Raw genomic sequence first — 19,224 nt, 5'->3', positions numbered from 1 at the left:
ATGACTTCGCAGAAATGTTTAGATAAGCTTTACACCTCATTGATGTGAGCTGCATTGCCATGTGAATGTGTCATCTCTTATTCTTAGTAAAATGATTTTTGTTAGAACACATTTCACAATTTTATATTTCACATACTTGACGCCCTCTGCTAGCCGTGCCCCAGTTGCCGGCTAACTGCTGCCACAAGGGTTGCTCCATCGCTGAGGTTTTGCAATGGATGCAATTAGCTGCTTCCAAATTCTCGACCATTTTTAGTGTATTTCCTCTGCTTCCTGTCCGCCTTTTTTTGTCAGTCTCCTTTATTTTGGCACCCTCACTCACATTTACCATTTCATCTGAATGAATAAAAATGATTGCTAAAACGCGTGCCATCTGTGGTGGCTGAATTTGAAAACGTGTTTCAGTTTTTGTAAGACTGTCCTTGCAACATTTACTCTTCTTTGTAGAATCACCCCTTTCTGGTCTTTCCCTGGGTCTCTTGGAAATGCTTTGAAATGTATTCAATCCATCAGCTGCTCTTGTCTGGGGAAATCAAGTAGTCAGTGCAGAGATCTAATTTCTTTCTTAGCTTGAGCAAGAGTTGTTTTAATAGGAAACATTTTGGCTTCTCCTGCTCGAAAGCCATCACTACTACAGGGACTCTTATTTGACCCTCTTCTATTACTCAATTCTCCCCCCACCCATCACACACACAAAGTAGTTTTTGAAGAATAAGGGCCAAGCATGCTAATGGAACTACTGCTAGGGGAACCATATGGCAGAAGCTGGAGGGCAAGGGGCAGAGGCTGGAAGCAGAGCAGAAATTTCTAAAACTCTGGGAGAGGTATGAGGCAAGAGAAAGTTGACATTTGGTAAAATAAAGGCATCCAAAGGGGTACTACGGATTTGAAGTGTTGCAGAAAGGCAAGAGTTAAAAATAAGAATGCATCAAGTAAAGCAAGGGAGAAGCACTTGGGCGCGCGCGCGCGTGCACACACACACACAAAAGAATAAAGGTCACCAGAAGTATATACAGTCAAAGAGGAAGAAAAAGAGGGAGGCGAATGATTAGAAATGGCATGTACTATAGAAATAAAAGAAAGTACACAAGTGAAAGAAATCTCATTCCAGGAAGTTTCTGCAGAAGCATTCAATGATTCATTGGGTCAAAGTCAAAATACCGGCATAAATCACAAATTGTTGGGTGACCACTAGCTCATACTGTAAAGACACAACTCGAAAACAAAACAAAACAAATTCATAACGTATGGATTCCTAGAAATTGTCCGAACTTCTGTTCATGAAGTTTAACAAAAGGATATGAGATGTCAGTAAACATCATATAGCAGAAAGAGGGTGGTCCTGGCAAACAGGACTCACGCTGGCTATGGGGCATTACACCAGAGCTGTAGTGGCCGAAGGTTTTCAAGCTATGAAAACTTTTCTACAAAGAAATCCAGAAGTCTAATATTCAAAGCAGATAAGGTGGAATTGCCAGATTTGGGTTACTGGATAGGGAGTCTGTCTGTCAGACCTCAGCCCTCCCAGCTTCTTCTGTGCAAGCCCTTGTAGACATTATTATTTTTTTTAATGAATTGCTTCTCAACACTGAAAATCAGGATATTTTACCAAAAAATTTAAAATGTCAACTTTCTTCTGAAAAATTGGAGCTGTGGGACCCTGGAACTATTTTCCAGCACTAGTGATAGAACCAGTGTCTCCCTAGTGGGGCATAATTTTTTGTTTGTGTCTCAATCCAGATGCAGCTCACTTCCTGAATTCTCATTAGGTATCCAGTTTGCAGCCACCTTTGCCTACCAAGGTCCTGTGTAAAAACCTCTGGATATGAATGGCCTCTTAGCATCTTTCAGCTTGAAACATTTTGCAGGGCTCTTTCCATCTTAGTAAGGAGAAGTTAGTCTTAGTTATTTTGATCTTAAGTAATAGCTCTTAAATTTGCTTAATCAGAGAGCATACTGGTAGTATAAGGAAATAAGTGTGATTGTTTTCTGCTAGTATCTCTCACTGCTGTCCTAGCCACCTCCTCCCTAGCACCCACGCCAACTTAGCACTGAGAGGGACAGGCCACACAGAATAAAAAAAAAAAAAAAAAAAAGTATTGATTTTTGAACAGGGTGTAGCTCAGTGGTAGAGCATTTGCCTAGCATGCATAAAGCCTTGGGTTCCATCCCCAGCACTGAAAAAAAAAAAGAGAAAGAAAGTTTTCACTTCATACTTGAACCAGAACTCCTTCCTCCTCTTCCCGACAACTCCTTCCTCCTCTTCCTGACAATCTGGTCACAGTCCTGCTGCACAATGAGGCAAACGCTGATGCACTCCTGAAAGCCTCTCCACCCTGGTTAATTTGTGTCAAACATCTTAGCGCCTATGCTCCATTTACTCTGGTTAAACAGTGAATACTTATCCATTTGCTCTAGGACATAATGTGGGACATACCGACACTTGGGTCCTGGGGACAGCTCCTTCCTCATATGTTTAGCAGTTTCCTAATCACCAGGAGGAGCTAAAGAGTTATTTTCTAAGCTGGTATGGCAGACACCTTGTACACTTCCTCTGATTTCCACGTTAGATGGTCATAAACAGTGAAGCACAAATATGATATAGGTACGATCTAAAATACTGCAGGGAACTGGAGGGTCATGGGGCTTCAAAATTCAGCATAAAGAACAAGTATCTAGGGTCAAACAAGTATTCCTTTACTCTCACTGCCTGGATTGACTCCAGGCTCCTTATTTACCCATCTTGAAGGTCCACTTATCTTTCTATACAGATGTCTGCCCATTCTACACCCACTTTGGAATCCTATGACATTATTCAAAATGTGAACAGTATCTGATAGGAGGAGGGGAGGTTGAGAAAAGCAACTCTCATTTACTACTTCCTAGTAGCTGATTTCTGATGATGAAAAGGTAACTGATTTATGGATAAGGTTTTGATTTCATCTAAGAGGGGTTTTTCAAAGCTATAAAAAGCCATTGTGAGGGTTTGTGGAAAAGGAAATGATCAATAAATGGGAGAAAAGTGGAAATTATAAACCAAAATCAGAATTTGTTTTCATCAAGATAATCAATTCTTTGGAACAAATGTATACCAGAAGGGATGTGGCTCTTGAATTGGTCTGCACCTGAGAAGAGGGTAGAGGGCTGGAAAGCCTGTAACACATGTTGAAGTTGTCAGAACCTTATTGGAAAAAATGTACTTTACCAGATGAATTATGAACAACAGTGCATTCTGAACCACGGCATTATCCTGCAAGGCTTTCCAAAAAACCTACCTGAGAGGGGATCAATATTTTTAAAACATTGCCCTGGATGCTTATTATAGTATCTGGGTGAGAATGGGATAAGACAGAAAAGACTCACTCTTAGCGAGTATATATTCTGCTGATGGAGGACACTCATGATGATGTACCTGTGTTCACTCCATTCTTTACTTTGGTGTTTGCTTTTTTAAAACGCGAGAGGAAAAAAGAAATGGAAAGTCAGCCCAGCTCCCACGTAGTCCAAGCAGAGAGGGAGGAGGTCCTCACCACCTGCCACATTCCCTATTTGGGCAAGTCTGTGCGTCACTGTCAGGAACATGGCTCCCTTCGCCAAGGCCGGCACTGCCCCTCCATTTATTTATCTGTAAACGCAGGGTGTATATGCCACGTGCTTTTACGATCTCGGCCGGGTGCCCTTTCTCCCACTTCTTTACGTCTCTTGCGTAGTACGGGAATTTGGGGGAAGAAGGCGAGCGCATCTATTAGGGGCAGAAATGACACTAAAGAGCTATTAATTCAAACTCGCCAGAAAGAGACCCGGCAAGGTCCTTTCGAGCCCCAGCACCAAATGCTGGGGGCGACCCCGCCCGGCTCACCGGGACAGCGGGGTCCTCACATCTTTTCGGGGGAAGCCGCAGCGGCCACCTCTCCACGTGGCCACGGGCCAGATGGACCTCGACGAGCCTCGTTTCCCGGTCGTGTTACGCAACAACTTTGCAGCCGTCATCTTCGCCCTAATTGTGCAGGGGGCGGTGTTTGTGCGTTGAGCTTTCCTCCCCGCTTCAGGCCGTCGCGGCTCTCAGAGAAGCGCCGGGGCATTTCAATCTTCGCTTACGCCGCGCGGCACTGCGCAGCTCCCACCAGCCGCCCCGACCCCTTCCCCGCCGCAGCACGCCCGAGTGTTGGCAGCTCGCCAGCCGCCACCCCTCACTTTCCCTCCCGCCGCCTCCCATGGTGCTGGGGGTCCTCTCGGGAGTGTGTGGAGAAAGGGAGGCCGAAGTCCCCGCCACGCCCGGGTCCTCGCAGCCCGCGTCCCTGGCCCCGCGTTCTGTCTGCAACAGGTAGCCCGGCTCGCTGCGGCTTTCGGGGAGACAAAAAGCGCCTCTGCCAGGGAACGAGGGTCGTGGGTCGCACGGAGCCATTGCGGCGACTGGGAAGGCAAAGAGGCAATGGGCAAGCGGCAAGGCGAGTGGGGGTCCCCGGCTCGTCCCCAGGCTCGCCCCTGGCGGTTCTGCGGGACCGGTCGTTGCGCAATCCTCCAGCGGGCCGCGGGTCCTTGCGGACGCTCGGGCGGCGGCTGTGGCCGCGGCCGGGGAAGGACGCGGACTGGTAGTGGCGCCGCCACCGAGGGGGAGTGGGGCGGGGGGCGGGGCGGGGCGGGGCCGCGAAGAGCCCGCCCCTGCGGGCTGCGGCCATTGGCGGCGGGCCGGGGGCGGGAGCGGGCGCGGCGATTGGGGCCGGGGCCGCCCGTCACGGCGGGGCTGGCGGGCGGCGACGTAGCGCCGCGCTCGGAACTGACCTACTAACACACATCTCTCGGCGCGGCCACGGCGCCCGCGGACCCGGCGCGCCCGCCTGCCCGCCTCCCGCGCCGCGCCCTCGCCGCCGCCCGCCGCGGCCCCGGAGGCCCGGCCCGGCCCGAGCCTCAGCGCCGCCAGCTCGACTCCGGGCCGCCCCTTTCTTTCTCTTCGCCTCCCCGGCACAGAGAGCAGAAACACGGTAAGTGCTCCGCCCACCGCCGGCCGGGGGCCCGGAGCCCGCTCCCCGAGCGCGCGGCCGGCGGGCACTGGGCGAGGGGTGCCGGCCGGGCGGTGCGCGGGGCTCGCCGAAGGCGGCGAGTGTGCGCGGCGCATTCATTACATAAACTTTTGCTGCCTTGTCAGGATGGGACTCGCCACCTTAAGGTGGCTGCTTTGATTGCAGCGCCCTCGCGCCGGCACGTAGCCCTGGCTGGTTTGCGCTCTCCCCCCGCTGCTATTGCATAATGTCTCCTGATTTCAGGAAAATTGATGTTTTGGTAGAGGAGAGCGCCAGGGAGGCTGAGCAGAGGCTAAGCTCTCTCGGAGCGGGAAGATGCTCTTTCCTCTCACTTGTCTTTCCTTTCTCGTCCCTTCTCCGGGGCTGGCGGCGCGGGGAGTCGGGGTTGGTAGGAGAGGTTTGAGTAATGGGGTATAATCTTGATTTGCTTGTTGAGAAAGACGGTTGGTAGCGTGAAAGGTGACGGCATTCGGAGAATGCCTGCGCGGCGTTTGTTTGTGTCAGGCGCTGTATAGGCACAGACGTTTTCCACCCTGTTTGTCGTCAGCGTGTTTTACAAGCCCTCGGGAAGGTTGTGGGATTTGTCCTTTCTTACATTGCATAATCTGCCCACGGTGAAATGTTGGCACAGATTACGGGCTTATGTGGGAATATACGCGTATGTGTGCAATGATTTGATAATTTTAGCGCAGTGTTGGGTATTAGATCGTTTTTTACATCTATATTACATCCCAAATAAACAAAACATAAAAAGGATTCCTGGGGTTGAATGCTGATCTTGGGTACTACGGGGTGGGGGGAGGGGTTCGCTCCTTAAATGTTCGGAGCTGTTATTTTTAAATCTGGGACGAACCATTGTGACGTTTACCTCCCCACCTTCCTAATTGTAATGCATTCCATTCTATCAGCCCTTTTTTTCACCTTATTGTCATTGCTTTTTCAGACACTACAAGACAGATCACATAATAGTTTCCTGGAAATGTTGCATTATGTAACTGCCGAATTTGCTGGCAGTGAGCATAGAAAGAAGGAGCTAATTACGTGATTTTATAATCTCGCTACAAAGAAAGTAGGACAATCTCAGCGTTTAAGAATGTCACTATAACAGGTTTTATTAAAGGATATTTTAAACAGGAAAGTAGACACCCGGCTAAGCATTGAGTTAGCTCATGCTGCCAAATGTGTCTCTTTTGCCCTAAATGAAATGCTCGTTCTTCTAAATTTAGCCCTATCACATTTTAACAATTGTGGCCTCAGTGCTATTTCTGGTGTTTTCTCCAGGGCTGTGTGCAAATACAAGTTCAAGGCCATTTGCTGTAGTTTTAACTCCACGCCTTCGGAGACCTTTGATAAGATTGTATTTTTAGGAAGGCATTTCGCAGCGCCCAGTGATTTGCTGTATTGCTGTACGCTGACTCCCATTTATCTTTTCAAAGGACACTTTAGGAAACTGCTGTTCTCTGAGAACAGCAGGGAATGGCCAAGTGTCATCTTCTGTTCTTGGCTTTTGTAAATAACAACAGCTAATGAGGTCAGAAGTATTTATTTCACATCATATCCCCCCCCACACACACACACCAGATATGATTTATGGGAAACATAGGTTAATAGATTGTATTTTTTGTCTCAATAACCTAGTTTTAATCATGTGAAGATAAATGAAAAGTACCCAGATGGAAAATTTCTTCCTAGATTCTCACCTACTGTCATTACTTGTGAATATATATAAGTGTTATAGGAACAGTTTATTTTCTTAATGTTTAAATAATTTAAGTGCACTAATTACAGTCATTTTCTAAGAAGCGAATGTTGCTCTATCCGCCCCCCCACCCCCACCCGTCACCCCCGGCGTCAGACCCCGACCTAGTTTGCGAGCTCGGGTGGGAGCCTCAGGCGTGTAGGGGGCCGCTTGGCGCCACCTTCCGATCGCGACCTCCGGGGGCGCGTCCGTGCAGCCCCCATTGCGCTCCTTCCTCCTGGGGCCCCGCGGGGTCTGCGGGAAGCCATAGCTGTGAACGGCGGGGCCGCGGGCGCATCTGGTGGTGGCCAGCAGAGACTTGGAGTCCGCACGCGCCTCCGGGCCGCCGTTGGACAGGGGCTGCTCGGTGGCCTGCGCTATGCTCAGCCTTACCCGCTCCCCCCGACACCAACATTCCTTTGTTCTGGCGCGGGGGGTCCTCGCGGCGCCGAGGCCCCGCTGCGCCGCCCACCCGGTGGGAGGCGGGTCTCGGGGAGAGGCGCAGCGTGGGGGCGCGGCCGGCGGAGCCTGGGCGGGAGGGACCCGCGGCGGCCCGGGCGTGCCGGTGCGCTCTGTGTTCACCCTGGCCGCAGGAGCGCTGAGCCAGAGGGACTCTGGGCTCTGGCTTCGGGCGGAGAGGGCAGCGGGGAGACCCGGAGCTCTCTCACACGGGCGGCCCGGTCTCTGATGGGACAAATCCAGGGGCCAAATCCACATCTTTGCACTGCGAGGTTCTAAAACCCGCAGACACCTTTGTTCCAAGAATCTTCATTGTATTTCAGAGCCAAGCGTTTCTCCTTTTATGAGATGAAAAAAAAAAAAATCTCCAAATATCAATAAATCACAGAAATTGGGGGTGGGGACACTCCGGTATTGATGGGGATGGAAAGGAAGGCCCCCAGCTTGAGTGTGGCTATTTTAACTCATGTTTTATTATTTTATTTAAAGTAATTATTTTATTTTTTATCTTTAGTTTATGCGATCAAAGGCTAAAGAGAACTCAGTTCTCCCAAGTTCAAAATAAAACAAAATCAAAATGCCCACGTAGAAGCTGCTGTCCCGCCGTGAAAGTACAGCACAGTACTCTGTTTGGACTTGAAGACTTCCCAAACTGGACTCAGTAATTTAATGAATTCTTGGAGACTTAGCAGATATTTGAGAACTTATCAATTCAGTCTGCTCTTTGTTGGAAACAGACCAAAAACTTGGCTTCTGTGGCACCATATCTGACACTTCTCCCCCTAGCCAGTTTCCCTCTTATTATAGACTGCCTGCAGTTAGACACTGCACCTTGCTGAGGTGCAAAAATTCGCAGGCGTTGCCTGGTTCCCTGGTCCCAACCAGTGATATTCTGCCTCTGCCATGATTCCACCAGCTTCCGGGATAAACTGAGGGAATAAAATCCGTGGAGCAAGGCAGTTGTGAGGAGCTCAGCAAATACTTGACCAGGTATCAGAATTCATAAAGTGAGGTGTGGGGCCGAGGTTGTGGCTCAGTGATAAAGCACTTGCCTAGCACTGGGTTCGATCCTCAGCACCATATAAAAATTAATTAATTAAAGTTTAAAAAAATAAAGTCACATCCATATTCCTGTGCAGTAATAGTAAGGATTGATATTAGAGTTGAGTCTGTACAGATGTTTCTTGAGATACATTTTTGTTCCAATAATGATTTATTTTGAAAACTGCCTGTTATGTTGTGTTGATTTCAGTTTGAAGGGAATTCTTGACAGGATCAAAGAACTTCAGACATCCCAAATCATTAGGTTAATATCTGGGTGAAGGAGTAGAGAGATGAGTAGATGATTGCAGAAACAATTTGGCATTTTCCAGTTCCCTGGAACTTTCTGTGACTTGTGATCTTGGTACTCCATGATCTCTACTTCTAAAACTCTGGTCTGATAATAGTCAGGGGTTGCTTAGACCCTCCCTGAAGGATCTCCCCTATAAGGGGATGCACGAAACTCCATGGTTGAAAACTAAAATTAAGCCCTGTGAGACTATTCATATTTGATCCTTTTGACTAAACTGAGAAAATTACATCTGGTTTATGCTGATACTTCTGACACACGGCGGTACCTCATTAAGACTGGTAAAGGGTAGAAAGGGCTGGACCTAATAGTCACCATTGCCTTCATGCTGGTCATTCTTCAGAAATGAGATTAAGAACTAATATTAAATAATTACTCCGCAGGTGTCAGGCACAGTGTGGAGGGCCCTATTATCATCCCTGCTTTATGGATGAGGAAATGGAAGCTCAGAGATGCTGATCAGCAGCCCAGAGCTCAAAAAGATGGGAAGCTGTAGTTGTCACAGCCCCCTTTCTGTTCTGTCCCTTCAGTGACAGAGAGTGCAAGATCACTAATTTTTGTAACAATTTCCTTTTCTGTGCTAAGGGCTTATCTTGGTGAAGTGCAATTATAACATCACTATGATGCAACAATCTGAAAATTAAAACCTTTTGTGAGAGCCCTTTCACACATTGAGCAATGTGCCTGACTCACTCCGGAGTGGATTTTTCTAGTTGACCTTGCTGTGGTCATTAGAGTCAGTTCCGAGATGTAGATTTGATTGCGGCATGGGGTGGAAAAGGTGCAGTCATCATGCCTGGATGTTATTTTTACCCAAGTTGAAAATCACACATACTTCATTATTTCCATTGTAATCCAGATGGCATGGATGCCGTCAAAAGTTGTTTATTTTTAATTTGTATTGAGAAGTGAGAGCACACTTGGGATTCAATTCAACTATAACAGAAACAATGTAATTGAAATTTCCTATAATATTCATTTCTTGTTTTTGTAAGGTATGCCTGTATTTCACAGGATCAGCCCATTGTTTGGTATCCTGTTATTTTTCTAAATTATATTTGAGTTGATTTTTATCCAGATTGCACTCGTAGAGAATGTTGAAAGACATTGACCTTTGATCCACAGACATTACATAAAAGTTTTTCAGTTTCAAAATGAATTTTTATTACCACCACCCCCAATTCTCTCTCACATTTCTTTGCAAATAACTTTCCTGTAGTTTAAAAAAAATTTTTTTTGTTCATATGGTTTTAATTTAAGAGCATAGGCTGGTTTTTAAGTTTAATAGGGATTTACTAGATGCTATTCCTTAATAATCTGTTGTTTGAAGACTCAATTCATTGGGATCAGAATGATGCCTGTAAGTCTTATTGTTTTCAGGACAAGTTGTCTTTAAAATATATATATATATATATGTGTGTGTGTGTGTGTGTGTGTGTGTGTGTGTAATTTAGTTGTAGATAGACTCAATCCTTTTAACTTATTTATTTTCATGTGGTGCTAAGGATCAAACCCAGTGCCTCACAAATGCTAGGCAAACGCTCTACCACTGAGCTACAACCCCAGCCCACATGGTGTCTTTATTACCTTTCTAGGGATCTTAAACTGTACTTAAGTGGCTTTCAAATAAACCCTAAAAGTAAGCATTAAAAAAAAATAATAAACTCCTCTATTCATAAAGCATAGAGTAAAATATGCAGTCATCCGCTGATTGGGAAAGTGGACAAGGAATTAGAAAGCCTAGCTGTGTAGAATTGGGATGAGTCTCCAGTATCACTGAGCAGTATTCAAGAACTTTCTCTGCCATACCTCCTGCTCCCCACCCACAGCCCACAGTATTTTTTTGTCGTCCACTTCGTGTTGTGCTTGTCTAATACAGCCTTTCCTTTGACTAGATTAATTTGTGATTGTTGGTGTTCCTTAAGATTTCAGATTAGTTGCTAGGCCAATAAACTATCTTTTTAAAAGTTTCAACACACACATCTGTTCCACCACCTCCCCCTGGCCCCCATTTCCATATTACTTTCCTCTGATGACTGCTGTCTTTATTTCTCAAGCCATGAAGTTGTTTGGATGTGTTCGCATGTATGTGCCTGTGCTATGCAATTTTCAGAATCATTTCATTATGCATTAGGTTACAATAGCCTCTTAAAAAGAATGTCAAGTTACACTATTTCATATTTCAATTACTAAATTGCATCAATGCTATAATAAAATGCAATGTTGTCATCCTAGTTAATAAGTTTAAATCTAATTTTCAAATAGTCCTTTGTTGAACTTGAAATATTTTCCTTTATGGTAAACCCGGATCAGGTTTTGACACATTTATTTACAGATGTACCTAAATAGAAAAAAGTAGGTCAGTTTGTTGCTATGCTAGAATAGATTCTGGCAGAGAGAGAGAGAGAGAGAGAGAGAGAGAGAGAGAGAGAGAGAGAGAGAGAGAAAGAATATGTGCGTATGTGTGTGTGTGTTTTCCCCGTCTTGATTAAATACACATTTCTCTCTAACTTATTACTAGAGATGGAACTATAGTGTTCATGTGAGCCTTTAGCTGGGCACTCAGAATGTTGTTTTCTTAATTTAAAAGGTCTTTCCATTTTTAATGATCATGATTAGAAAATCCCCTACAGGTTCAGCATTTGTGAAATTTTACATCCCTCATGATCCCTTAGTTGTATATGTGAATTCTTTAGTTATTTTATCTTGTTTTTAAATGCTAGATATTTTTCCCTTACCCATAGAAAGTAAAGCATTTCATTGGCGCAAAGATCCTGGATTTTACCCACAGTGAGAAAATGTAGGTTAACATTCTGCTGGTCTTACTAGTTGACGAGTATAAAATGCTATGAAATGATGGATTAATTTTATTTTTTCATGAAAATGGCATTATCTCAAAAACTAGCAACAGTTTTTTTAGTGGAAAGATGGTTTACAGGTTCATGTAACTTAGGTTTATCTCAAAATCAATTTTTTCTTTACTGTTATCTAAACGTCTGAGAAAGAGTAAATAGTGCATTCAGAGAACAGAGGGGGAAATGAGATATTTCTATGAAAATTTTTCCAAACCAGTAGGCACATCACATTGTATTTCATGTTGTATTGACAGAATCTTAAGATCCAAATAATAGAAGCAATTTACAACAAAACTTACCCCTTAAGGAGATGATATGTAGCAAAATGTTCTCATAAGTGGATTTTGAGGCTAAATGATTAGTAAGATTTTAGATGCTCAAAACAAAGTGTTTATTCTTTTCTGGTCTCCTAAGGAATTATCTTAGAGACCAGGTAGAGACAAGTGAAGATACAGTTCTATCATAAATATAAATAAGCCCTCAAGGAAAACATTGGTTTAGAATTGTCATAAAGTTGTATTTGTCAGAGAGCTTTGTAGATCAAGATCAAGTCTTTTAGTTAAAAACAATATTTAGGTCATCTGACTTAAATAAACTTTAAAACTCTGGGCTTGCAAAATCTAACTTCTGCTTGTAGCAACAGTGTGACGTTTTATTTAAAAAGTAGTGGGCAGTGAGGCCATCCTCACATTAGGTATGGAAAAATGTCTCAGCTGGCATGTGATGACTCCTGCTCTTAAATTTCTCTTTTTATTTGTATTTTTAAGGAACAGTCATATCATCTAATGGGTGTAATGAAGTTAATGGTGCTGAATACGCTAACATCATAGAATTGGCATTTAGTGTCAATTATTCACCAAAAAAAGAAACATAAGCAGTGACTAATGTACCGCAGCGTTAAATGTTGATTTGAAAAGATGACACACCAATGAAGTAATTGTTAAATTAATCACAAAGGAAAATATTGGGATTCGAAATGAAGTTGTTAGGTTAGCATAAATGCTGATGCTTTTTAGAGGCTTTGTAAACTACCTTTGCACTTGTCTTAAGTTCTTTGTTATGAGATGTAAACAAAGTCCAGAGTTCATCTCTGCTCTTAACTGCTGAATAATCTCTGCCCCCTCACTCAGTCCCTGTTTTATCTGGTTCTCTACCTGAGGGTTAGAGAGACCCTGTTCCCTTCTGTTGAAAACAGATACATTTTTGGTTTTGTTTAAAAACTAAAGTCACAGTTGACAATGTCCACAAGTATTCTTTCTTTTCCTCTATTTTAACATGGGTAGGATCCTGGAGATTAAATTTAGCAGAGATACGAAAATTAATAAAATGTTTTCTCCACTCCTTAAGTACCACCAGGATGCACAAAAACCCCGAGGAAGGTAGGAAACAGTTCTGGGTGGCATCTTTGTTGGCTTAGGATGACATCTTAAAGTTAAGATGGCAACTGAAAGTGCCTGACTGCTCCAGAGTAACTTAGTGACAGGGAATGCATGACTCAGAAGGCAGAGAAGCCCAGCGAGGACTGTTAGGGATGCAGAGCAGCCCTGTGCCAGGTGGGGAGAGACTTCTATCAGAGAACCTGTAGCCGGGGCTGAGCTGGGCTGGGACTTCGGCTCTGCCTTTAACAAGCTGTGTGATACCAGGCAAGTCACTACACCTCTTTGAACTTGAATTTTCTCATCTGAAAGTGATTGTTGGGAAGGTTAATGAAATAAAGCAGGTCAGCCTCCCAGTGCCTGTTGCATAGTAAGTGTTCAATAAATAGCACCTGTTATGGCAGTTTTTGTTATTGTCCATGTACCAATAAAAAGGCAGCATGCTGGAGTACACAGAGCTCACGCCCCAGTCTCTGTTGTGAGAACTCTGTCCATGCACCCTAATTCTGGCTGGGTTCTTGTGTTTGGCTCCCAATGCCGTCTTCAAGGACTGGGCCCTTGGGGGTTTGGTTTTTCCTTTCCATTTATATGGGGCCAGTCTATCTCAGTACACAGTAGGTACTCCAATGTATTGAATAAACCACATAATAAGAGAAACTCTGTTAATAAACTATTTCCTTTAGCATTCATGCAATAATATTAAACTTAAAAGGAAGCATCCAAAAAGTTTTGCAATTATAAAACTCTTCCGTAAGGTGAATGGATGACCATCAATCCAATTGACTACCTCATGTCTTCATTTGTTGCTAGAAGAATACAAATATATTTTAATTTCCCCCCGAAGCCCTTTGCAGTCTAGTTGGATGTGGAAGAAACACATAGGAGGATGCACAGTGTATTCAGTCACAGTGCTGACACACTCTTCCCACTATTGCAAGATTATTTGATAAATAATATTACAGAAAAATATCCAAAGATGGCATGTGGTGATTGCCAGTTGAGTCATAGAGACAGTGAGGATATCCAGATCCACAGTGACAGGTGATGAGATTCAAATAGGAAGATGATTAAAAAGAAATGAGACTTTTTGTAGGTTTTCATGCACCAACCAAATTGTGGAGATGATAAATTGAACACACAGTACTTAGACACCTAGAAGAAAGGGGTTAAAGAAATTTAAAGCAAATGGGCCTATTTAGCTAAATGGCAGCTCCCTGTGCGGCAGGGTGACGGCTGCCTGCCCCACCTGCACCGAGTGTGTTCCTGTAAGGAGTGCACAGCTTTGGGCCAGGAGGTTGAAAAAGGGTCCCCACTCACTTGATGTGAAAAACAGTCATGAACATTTAGGAAGAGTAAGAATGGTGGGACAATGTAAAGGAAATATGATTTAAAAAAAGGAAAAGAGATTAAAAAATGCATGGAAGAGAAAAATTCTCAAGTGGAAAAAAGAAAAGAGAGAACCAGAATAATAGTATGCAAGGTGTAGTCTGATGTTTAAAAACTCAAAGTTAAAAGAAGCAGTACCTGAGGATGCAGTGGAACTTTGACAGGCACTGGGAAAAGATAAGGTCACGGGTTTTGTTAGCTAGAGTTTGTCACTCTGCTTTGCCACCCATTTCACTTTGGGGTTGAGGACCTAACTGAAGAACAGTACACACTTGAGCAAGAAGTATGTAGAGCAAAATGGGTTTTCACATTCAAAGACAAAACCTGAATGGAAATGATAGGAAATCATGTTTTACCAAGTGATCGATACAAAGATTGCATTACTACCACATCCCTGCCTACTGTGACACACGCCTTGCCATTGTTGCCATGAAAGCGTCATTATCAAAAAACAAACAGTATTAACAGTCACACTTCTAAGTTGCAACTAGCTGTTTCCTGGACTGTGTGGGCTCGGTTTAGTGGACAGAAACTTGGTGGGAAACCTTATTCTTTATGATCCTGAAATTATGATATCATGCCTTCTGTTTCTACTGGAAAAGACAAAAGGAGCTGGCAGTTTTTTGCAATTGAAAAAAATTAAACTTCACTAGTAGTTGTAAAACTATGCATAACAAAGAAATAGTGATGTAAAACAAAAAAATTGCATCTTTTTAATGTGGCAGGACAGAGCACCACTCTGTACAGCTGGAGCAAGAGAAGAGTTGTTGTACACATCTACCTTATAAAAAGTATTACCAATTGGAAAATTAGAGAATCAGTGTCTAGAAATAGAGGGTCAAAACCATCATGAAAAGAGTGCTTTTGGGCACATAATACAGATTTATTATCTCACATCAAAGAAAGTGTCGGGGACTAGAAGTAGAGAGGTAGAGTGTTTACCTATCATATGTGAGGAGTCCCTGTCTTCCATCCCTGGCACCTCAAAAAAAAAAAAAAAAAAAAGCAAATGTCAGGCCAAATTAATATTATAAATATTTCACCCAAGAGAGAAGAAACTAGTTGATGATTCTATTTTTGAGTTGTTATATTTTTATTTGAAACTAATTAGTAAAATTGAATTGAAAGAAGTTCTTTCCACAGTTTTATTCTCTTGGTTTAAGTTTCAAAAGGGCACTGGACTTTTAGAAAAATAAATTCTTTTGAACAGTGACTGTTCATTTTAGTCCCAAAACTACTCTATAACGGAAATCTACAATAACAGAATTTTCAGGACACAAAAAAGTTGGAGGCTTTGATCTTGATTGTTTGATAAACCAATTTGAAGGAAGTCAGGAAAAGGGACATTTCTAATCTCATGAGCACAGGTGCTTCTGAAGTGATGACTTTATGGACAGGAATCCTTTTCATTCAGGTCTGGTGAGTCACCCGTTGGAATGTCCTGGGCTCTAAGCCCACCAGGCAGTCAGGGATGTGACAGGCAGGTTGATGTCTATGTGAAGATGCCGATTAAAATCAATAATAACTCTGTTGTTAATATGGCTTTTATTTTAGTTTCTTTGGAAATAAAAATTTAGCTCCATGTATGTTTTCTTCCATGTTTGACTGCAGAACTTGCTTATGGTTCTTAAAGGAGTTTACTTAGCAGTGTTCCTTTGAAGAGGTGAGCACATTTGCTAGGCAGTGATGTCAGTGTTATCAAAAATTATTCAGGTGGCTGGGGAGATAGCTCAGCAAGCACAAGGCCCTGAGTTGGATTCCCGGTACCGCAAAAAAAAAAAAAAAAAAAAAAAAAAAAAAATTATTCAGAGCCAGGAGCAGTGGCACATGCTGTAATCCCAGCATTTCAGGAGGCTGAGGCAGGAGGATCGTGAGTTCAAAGCCAACCTCAGCAAAAGTGAGGTGCTAAGCAACTCAGTGAGACCCTGTCTACAAAATATACAAAATAGGGCTGGGGATGTGAATCAGTGGTTGAGTGCCCTTGAGTGCAATTCCTGATACCTTAAAAAAAATTATTCAGAAGCACCGCAATATGCAAGTATTATTTAGAAACTTACCAACCAGAGGCTATCTGTAATTTCCTTCCTGTAATGGCCCACTCCCACATGCCACACCCTACCATTTCTCCCCATTAGACATAGCTTTCCACTATTTCTCCCAGGACAGAGCCAGTTTTGTTTTATTTATTTTTGTTTTGTTTCTCACTGTCTTGGGCCACTTAATCCCCTGTAGATAAGCCCTTTATGGCTTAACAGTAGAGATATTTGGGTACTTCCTCTTTTTCAAGATTGCTTGCTCTCCAAGGAAAGATTTGCCATGCCTGTATTCCCTAAGTGCTTAGCATAGTTCCTCTACTTAACTGACAACCAAGATTTGTCCAAATGAATGACCGTTTCTTTTCGTCTATTGCAGATAACCAGGAAGACCCTACTTCTCTTCAGTAAGAGGAGCCTGACAAATGGATCTCCCACAGTAGAACAAGACTGTTGATGGATGCGAAGCCAGTTTCCCAAGCTTTTCAGAATACTGGGGAAATAATTTGTTCTTCTCTGCATATATAGGGTCAGGTTGTTTCTGATGCAGCTGAGAAAAATGCAGACCATCAAAAAGGAGCAGGCGTCTCTTGATACCACCAGCAACGTGGACAAGGTGATGGTACTTAATTCTGCCTTAACCGAAGCGGCGGAGGACCTGACCGCAGGCGAAGAGCTCCTTCTGAACGAAGGCAGCGTGGGGAAAAACAAATCGTCGGCGTGTCGGAGGAAACGGGAATTCATTCCCGACGAGAAGAAAGATGCCATGTACTGGGAGAAAAGGCGGAAAAACAACGAGGCTGCCAAGAGATCCCGCGAGAAGCGCCGGCTCAATGACCTGGTTTTAGAGAACAAACTAATTGCGCTGGGAGAAGAAAATGCCACTCTAAAAGCAGAACTGCTTTCCCTGAAATTAAAGTTTGGTTTAATTAGCTCCACAGCCTATGCGCAAGAGATCCAGAAGCTCAGTAATTCTACAGCTGTGTACTTTCAAGACTACCCGACTTCCAAGTCCACCGCGAGCTCCTTTGTGGACGAGCACGAGCCCTCGATGGTGTCGGGCAGCTGCATTTCTGTCATTAAGCACTCTCCACAGAGCTCCTTGTCCGACGTGTCCGAGGTGTCCTCGGTGGAGCACACGCAGGAGAGCCCTGTGCAGGGCAGCTGCAGAAGTCCTGAAAGCAAGTTCCAGGTCATCAAGCAGGAGCCCATGGAGCTGGAGAGCTATGCCAGGGAGCCGAGAGAGGACCGGGGCTCCTACGCAGCCTCCATCTATCAAAACTACATGGGGAATTCTTTTTCTGGCTACTCACACTCTCCACCTCTCCTGCAGGTCAACAGATCCTCCAGCAACTCTCCCAGAACTTCAGAAACTGACGACGGTGTGGTGGGAAAGTCATCCGATGGGGAAGATGAGCAGCAGGTTCCCAAGGGCCCCATCCATTCTCCAGTTGAACTGAAACGTGTGCATGCGACCGTGGTTAAAGTCCCCGAAGTGAATTCCTCTGCCTTGCCACACAAACTTCGGATCAAAGCCAAAGCCATGCAGATCAAAGTAGAAGCCTTCGATAATGATTTTGAGGCCACGCAAAAACTTCCCTCACCTGTCGACATGACGTCGAAAAGACATTTTGAACTTGAAAAGCATAGTGCCCGGAGTATGGTACATTCTTCCCTCACTCCTTTCTCAGTGCAGGTGACAAACATTCAAGATTGGTCCCTCAAATCGGAACACTGGCATCCAAAAGAACTGAGTGGCAAAACTCAGAATGGTTTCAAAACTGGAGTGGTGGAAATTAAGGACAATGGCTACAAAGTTTCTGACGCAGAGAATTTGTATTTGAAGCAGGGAATAGCAAACTTATCTGCAGAGGTGGTCTCACTTAAGAGACTCATAGCCACACAACCAATCTCTGCTTCCGACTCTGGGTAGATGACTACTGATTAAGAGCTGAATGCTTAGGAAGCTGTCCTTTGCAATTGATGAGTATGTTTTTGTATTATGCTGAGTTTTCACTGGACCTGTGTTGTCATTTCACTGTCGAGTGCACATGTTGTCTGTTGGGTGTCTCTGTGTGCACAAACTATGATGAAGATGAGGTTATGTTCTCACCCCTCCTTGTGTATAGTCACATAGTCCACACGAAGGCTGTACATATCGGACATTATTTTTGTTGTTCTATTATAAAGCGTGTAAGTTGCCAGTTTCAATAAAGGATTGGTGACAGACACAGACACTCTGCTCCATTGCACTTGATTTGAATGGACAATGGAAAAGCAATGTTAAGTGTTAAGTGTTGAAGTTTATTTTTACTATTGTGGGACACTTTCCCCCTCTGTAAAAGGAAAGACAGAAGTCTAAGTTAGCAGATCGCCTGGTTTTCTAAACTCTGATATCTTTAGAAACCTTCTGGAAAGAGAAAAGCAATGGTGAATTTTCTTTTTTGTGACTAATTTACTAATATTCACTTTTCTATTGTTTTCTTTAAAATTAAGTTTTTCTATGATTTTTTTTAAAGTAGGAAAACCAGGCTGTTTGGCATCAGCCTGTACTTAGTCATCTCCCTTTTTTAAGTGTGACACAGGGGCGCGGATAGTTGAGTCACTGACCCACTTTATTAAATGAAAGGCTGTTTTAAAAGAGTGGATAATAAGGATAGAGGCATACTTATGTTGTTGTAAACCTTAACAGTTCTATTATATCTAGAGAATTAAGCTAAATAATACTTTTATTTAGTTTCTGGAATTTCAAAGAACACATCAATTACCACATGCCAACATATATCTGTAGTCTGAGTATGTATCATTTTTCTTTTTTAAATATCTGTTCATGAGCCAGGGATATAGCTCAGTGGTAGAGCTTCTTCCTAGCACGTACAAAACCCTGGATTCAGTCACCAGCACCACAAAATAAAATAAAAGATTTATTAATGACAAATATAAATCTTCAGGCATTGCTTTAAAAATTATACAAGTCCAGGGAAAAAAGCATCATCCCAAGTAAA

At 43.6% G+C, this 19,224-nt stretch overlaps 1 protein-coding gene across 2 annotated transcripts; it reads left to right on the top strand.

Moving 5' to 3' along the window:
* The first annotated feature begins 4,073 nt into the window (after positions 1-4,073).
* Nfil3 (nuclear factor, interleukin 3 regulated) lies at positions 4,074-18,454 on the top strand. Of its 2 annotated transcripts, none has more exons than XM_047526531.1 (2): positions 4,074-4,324; positions 16,599-18,454. In XM_047526531.1, the coding sequence occupies exon 2, from the start codon at positions 16,764-16,766 to the stop codon at positions 18,150-18,152; it is 1,389 nt and encodes a 462-aa protein (XP_047382487.1). In that variant the 5' UTR covers positions 4,074-4,324; positions 16,599-16,763; the 3' UTR covers positions 18,153-18,454. The 2 variants fall into 2 exon arrangements, with proteins under 2 accessions (XP_047382487.1, XP_047382486.1); XM_047526530.1 differs by lacking the exon at positions 4,074-4,324 and adding an exon at positions 4,739-4,982.
* Positions 18,455-19,224: the final 770 nt, after the last annotated feature.

Source organism: Sciurus carolinensis, chromosome 15 (assembly GCF_902686445.1).
Source record: "Sciurus carolinensis chromosome 15, mSciCar1.2, whole genome shotgun sequence".
Classification (NCBI taxonomy): Eukaryota; Metazoa; Chordata; class Mammalia; order Rodentia; family Sciuridae; genus Sciurus; species Sciurus carolinensis.
This window is presented reverse-complemented; position numbering and strand designations above follow the sequence as displayed.

Excerpts from the sequence above, each read along its gene's own strand:
- Nfil3 (XM_047526531.1), top strand. The coding sequence starts at position 16,764 with ATGCAGCTGAGAAAAATGCAGACCATCAAAAAGGAGCAGGCGTCTCTT.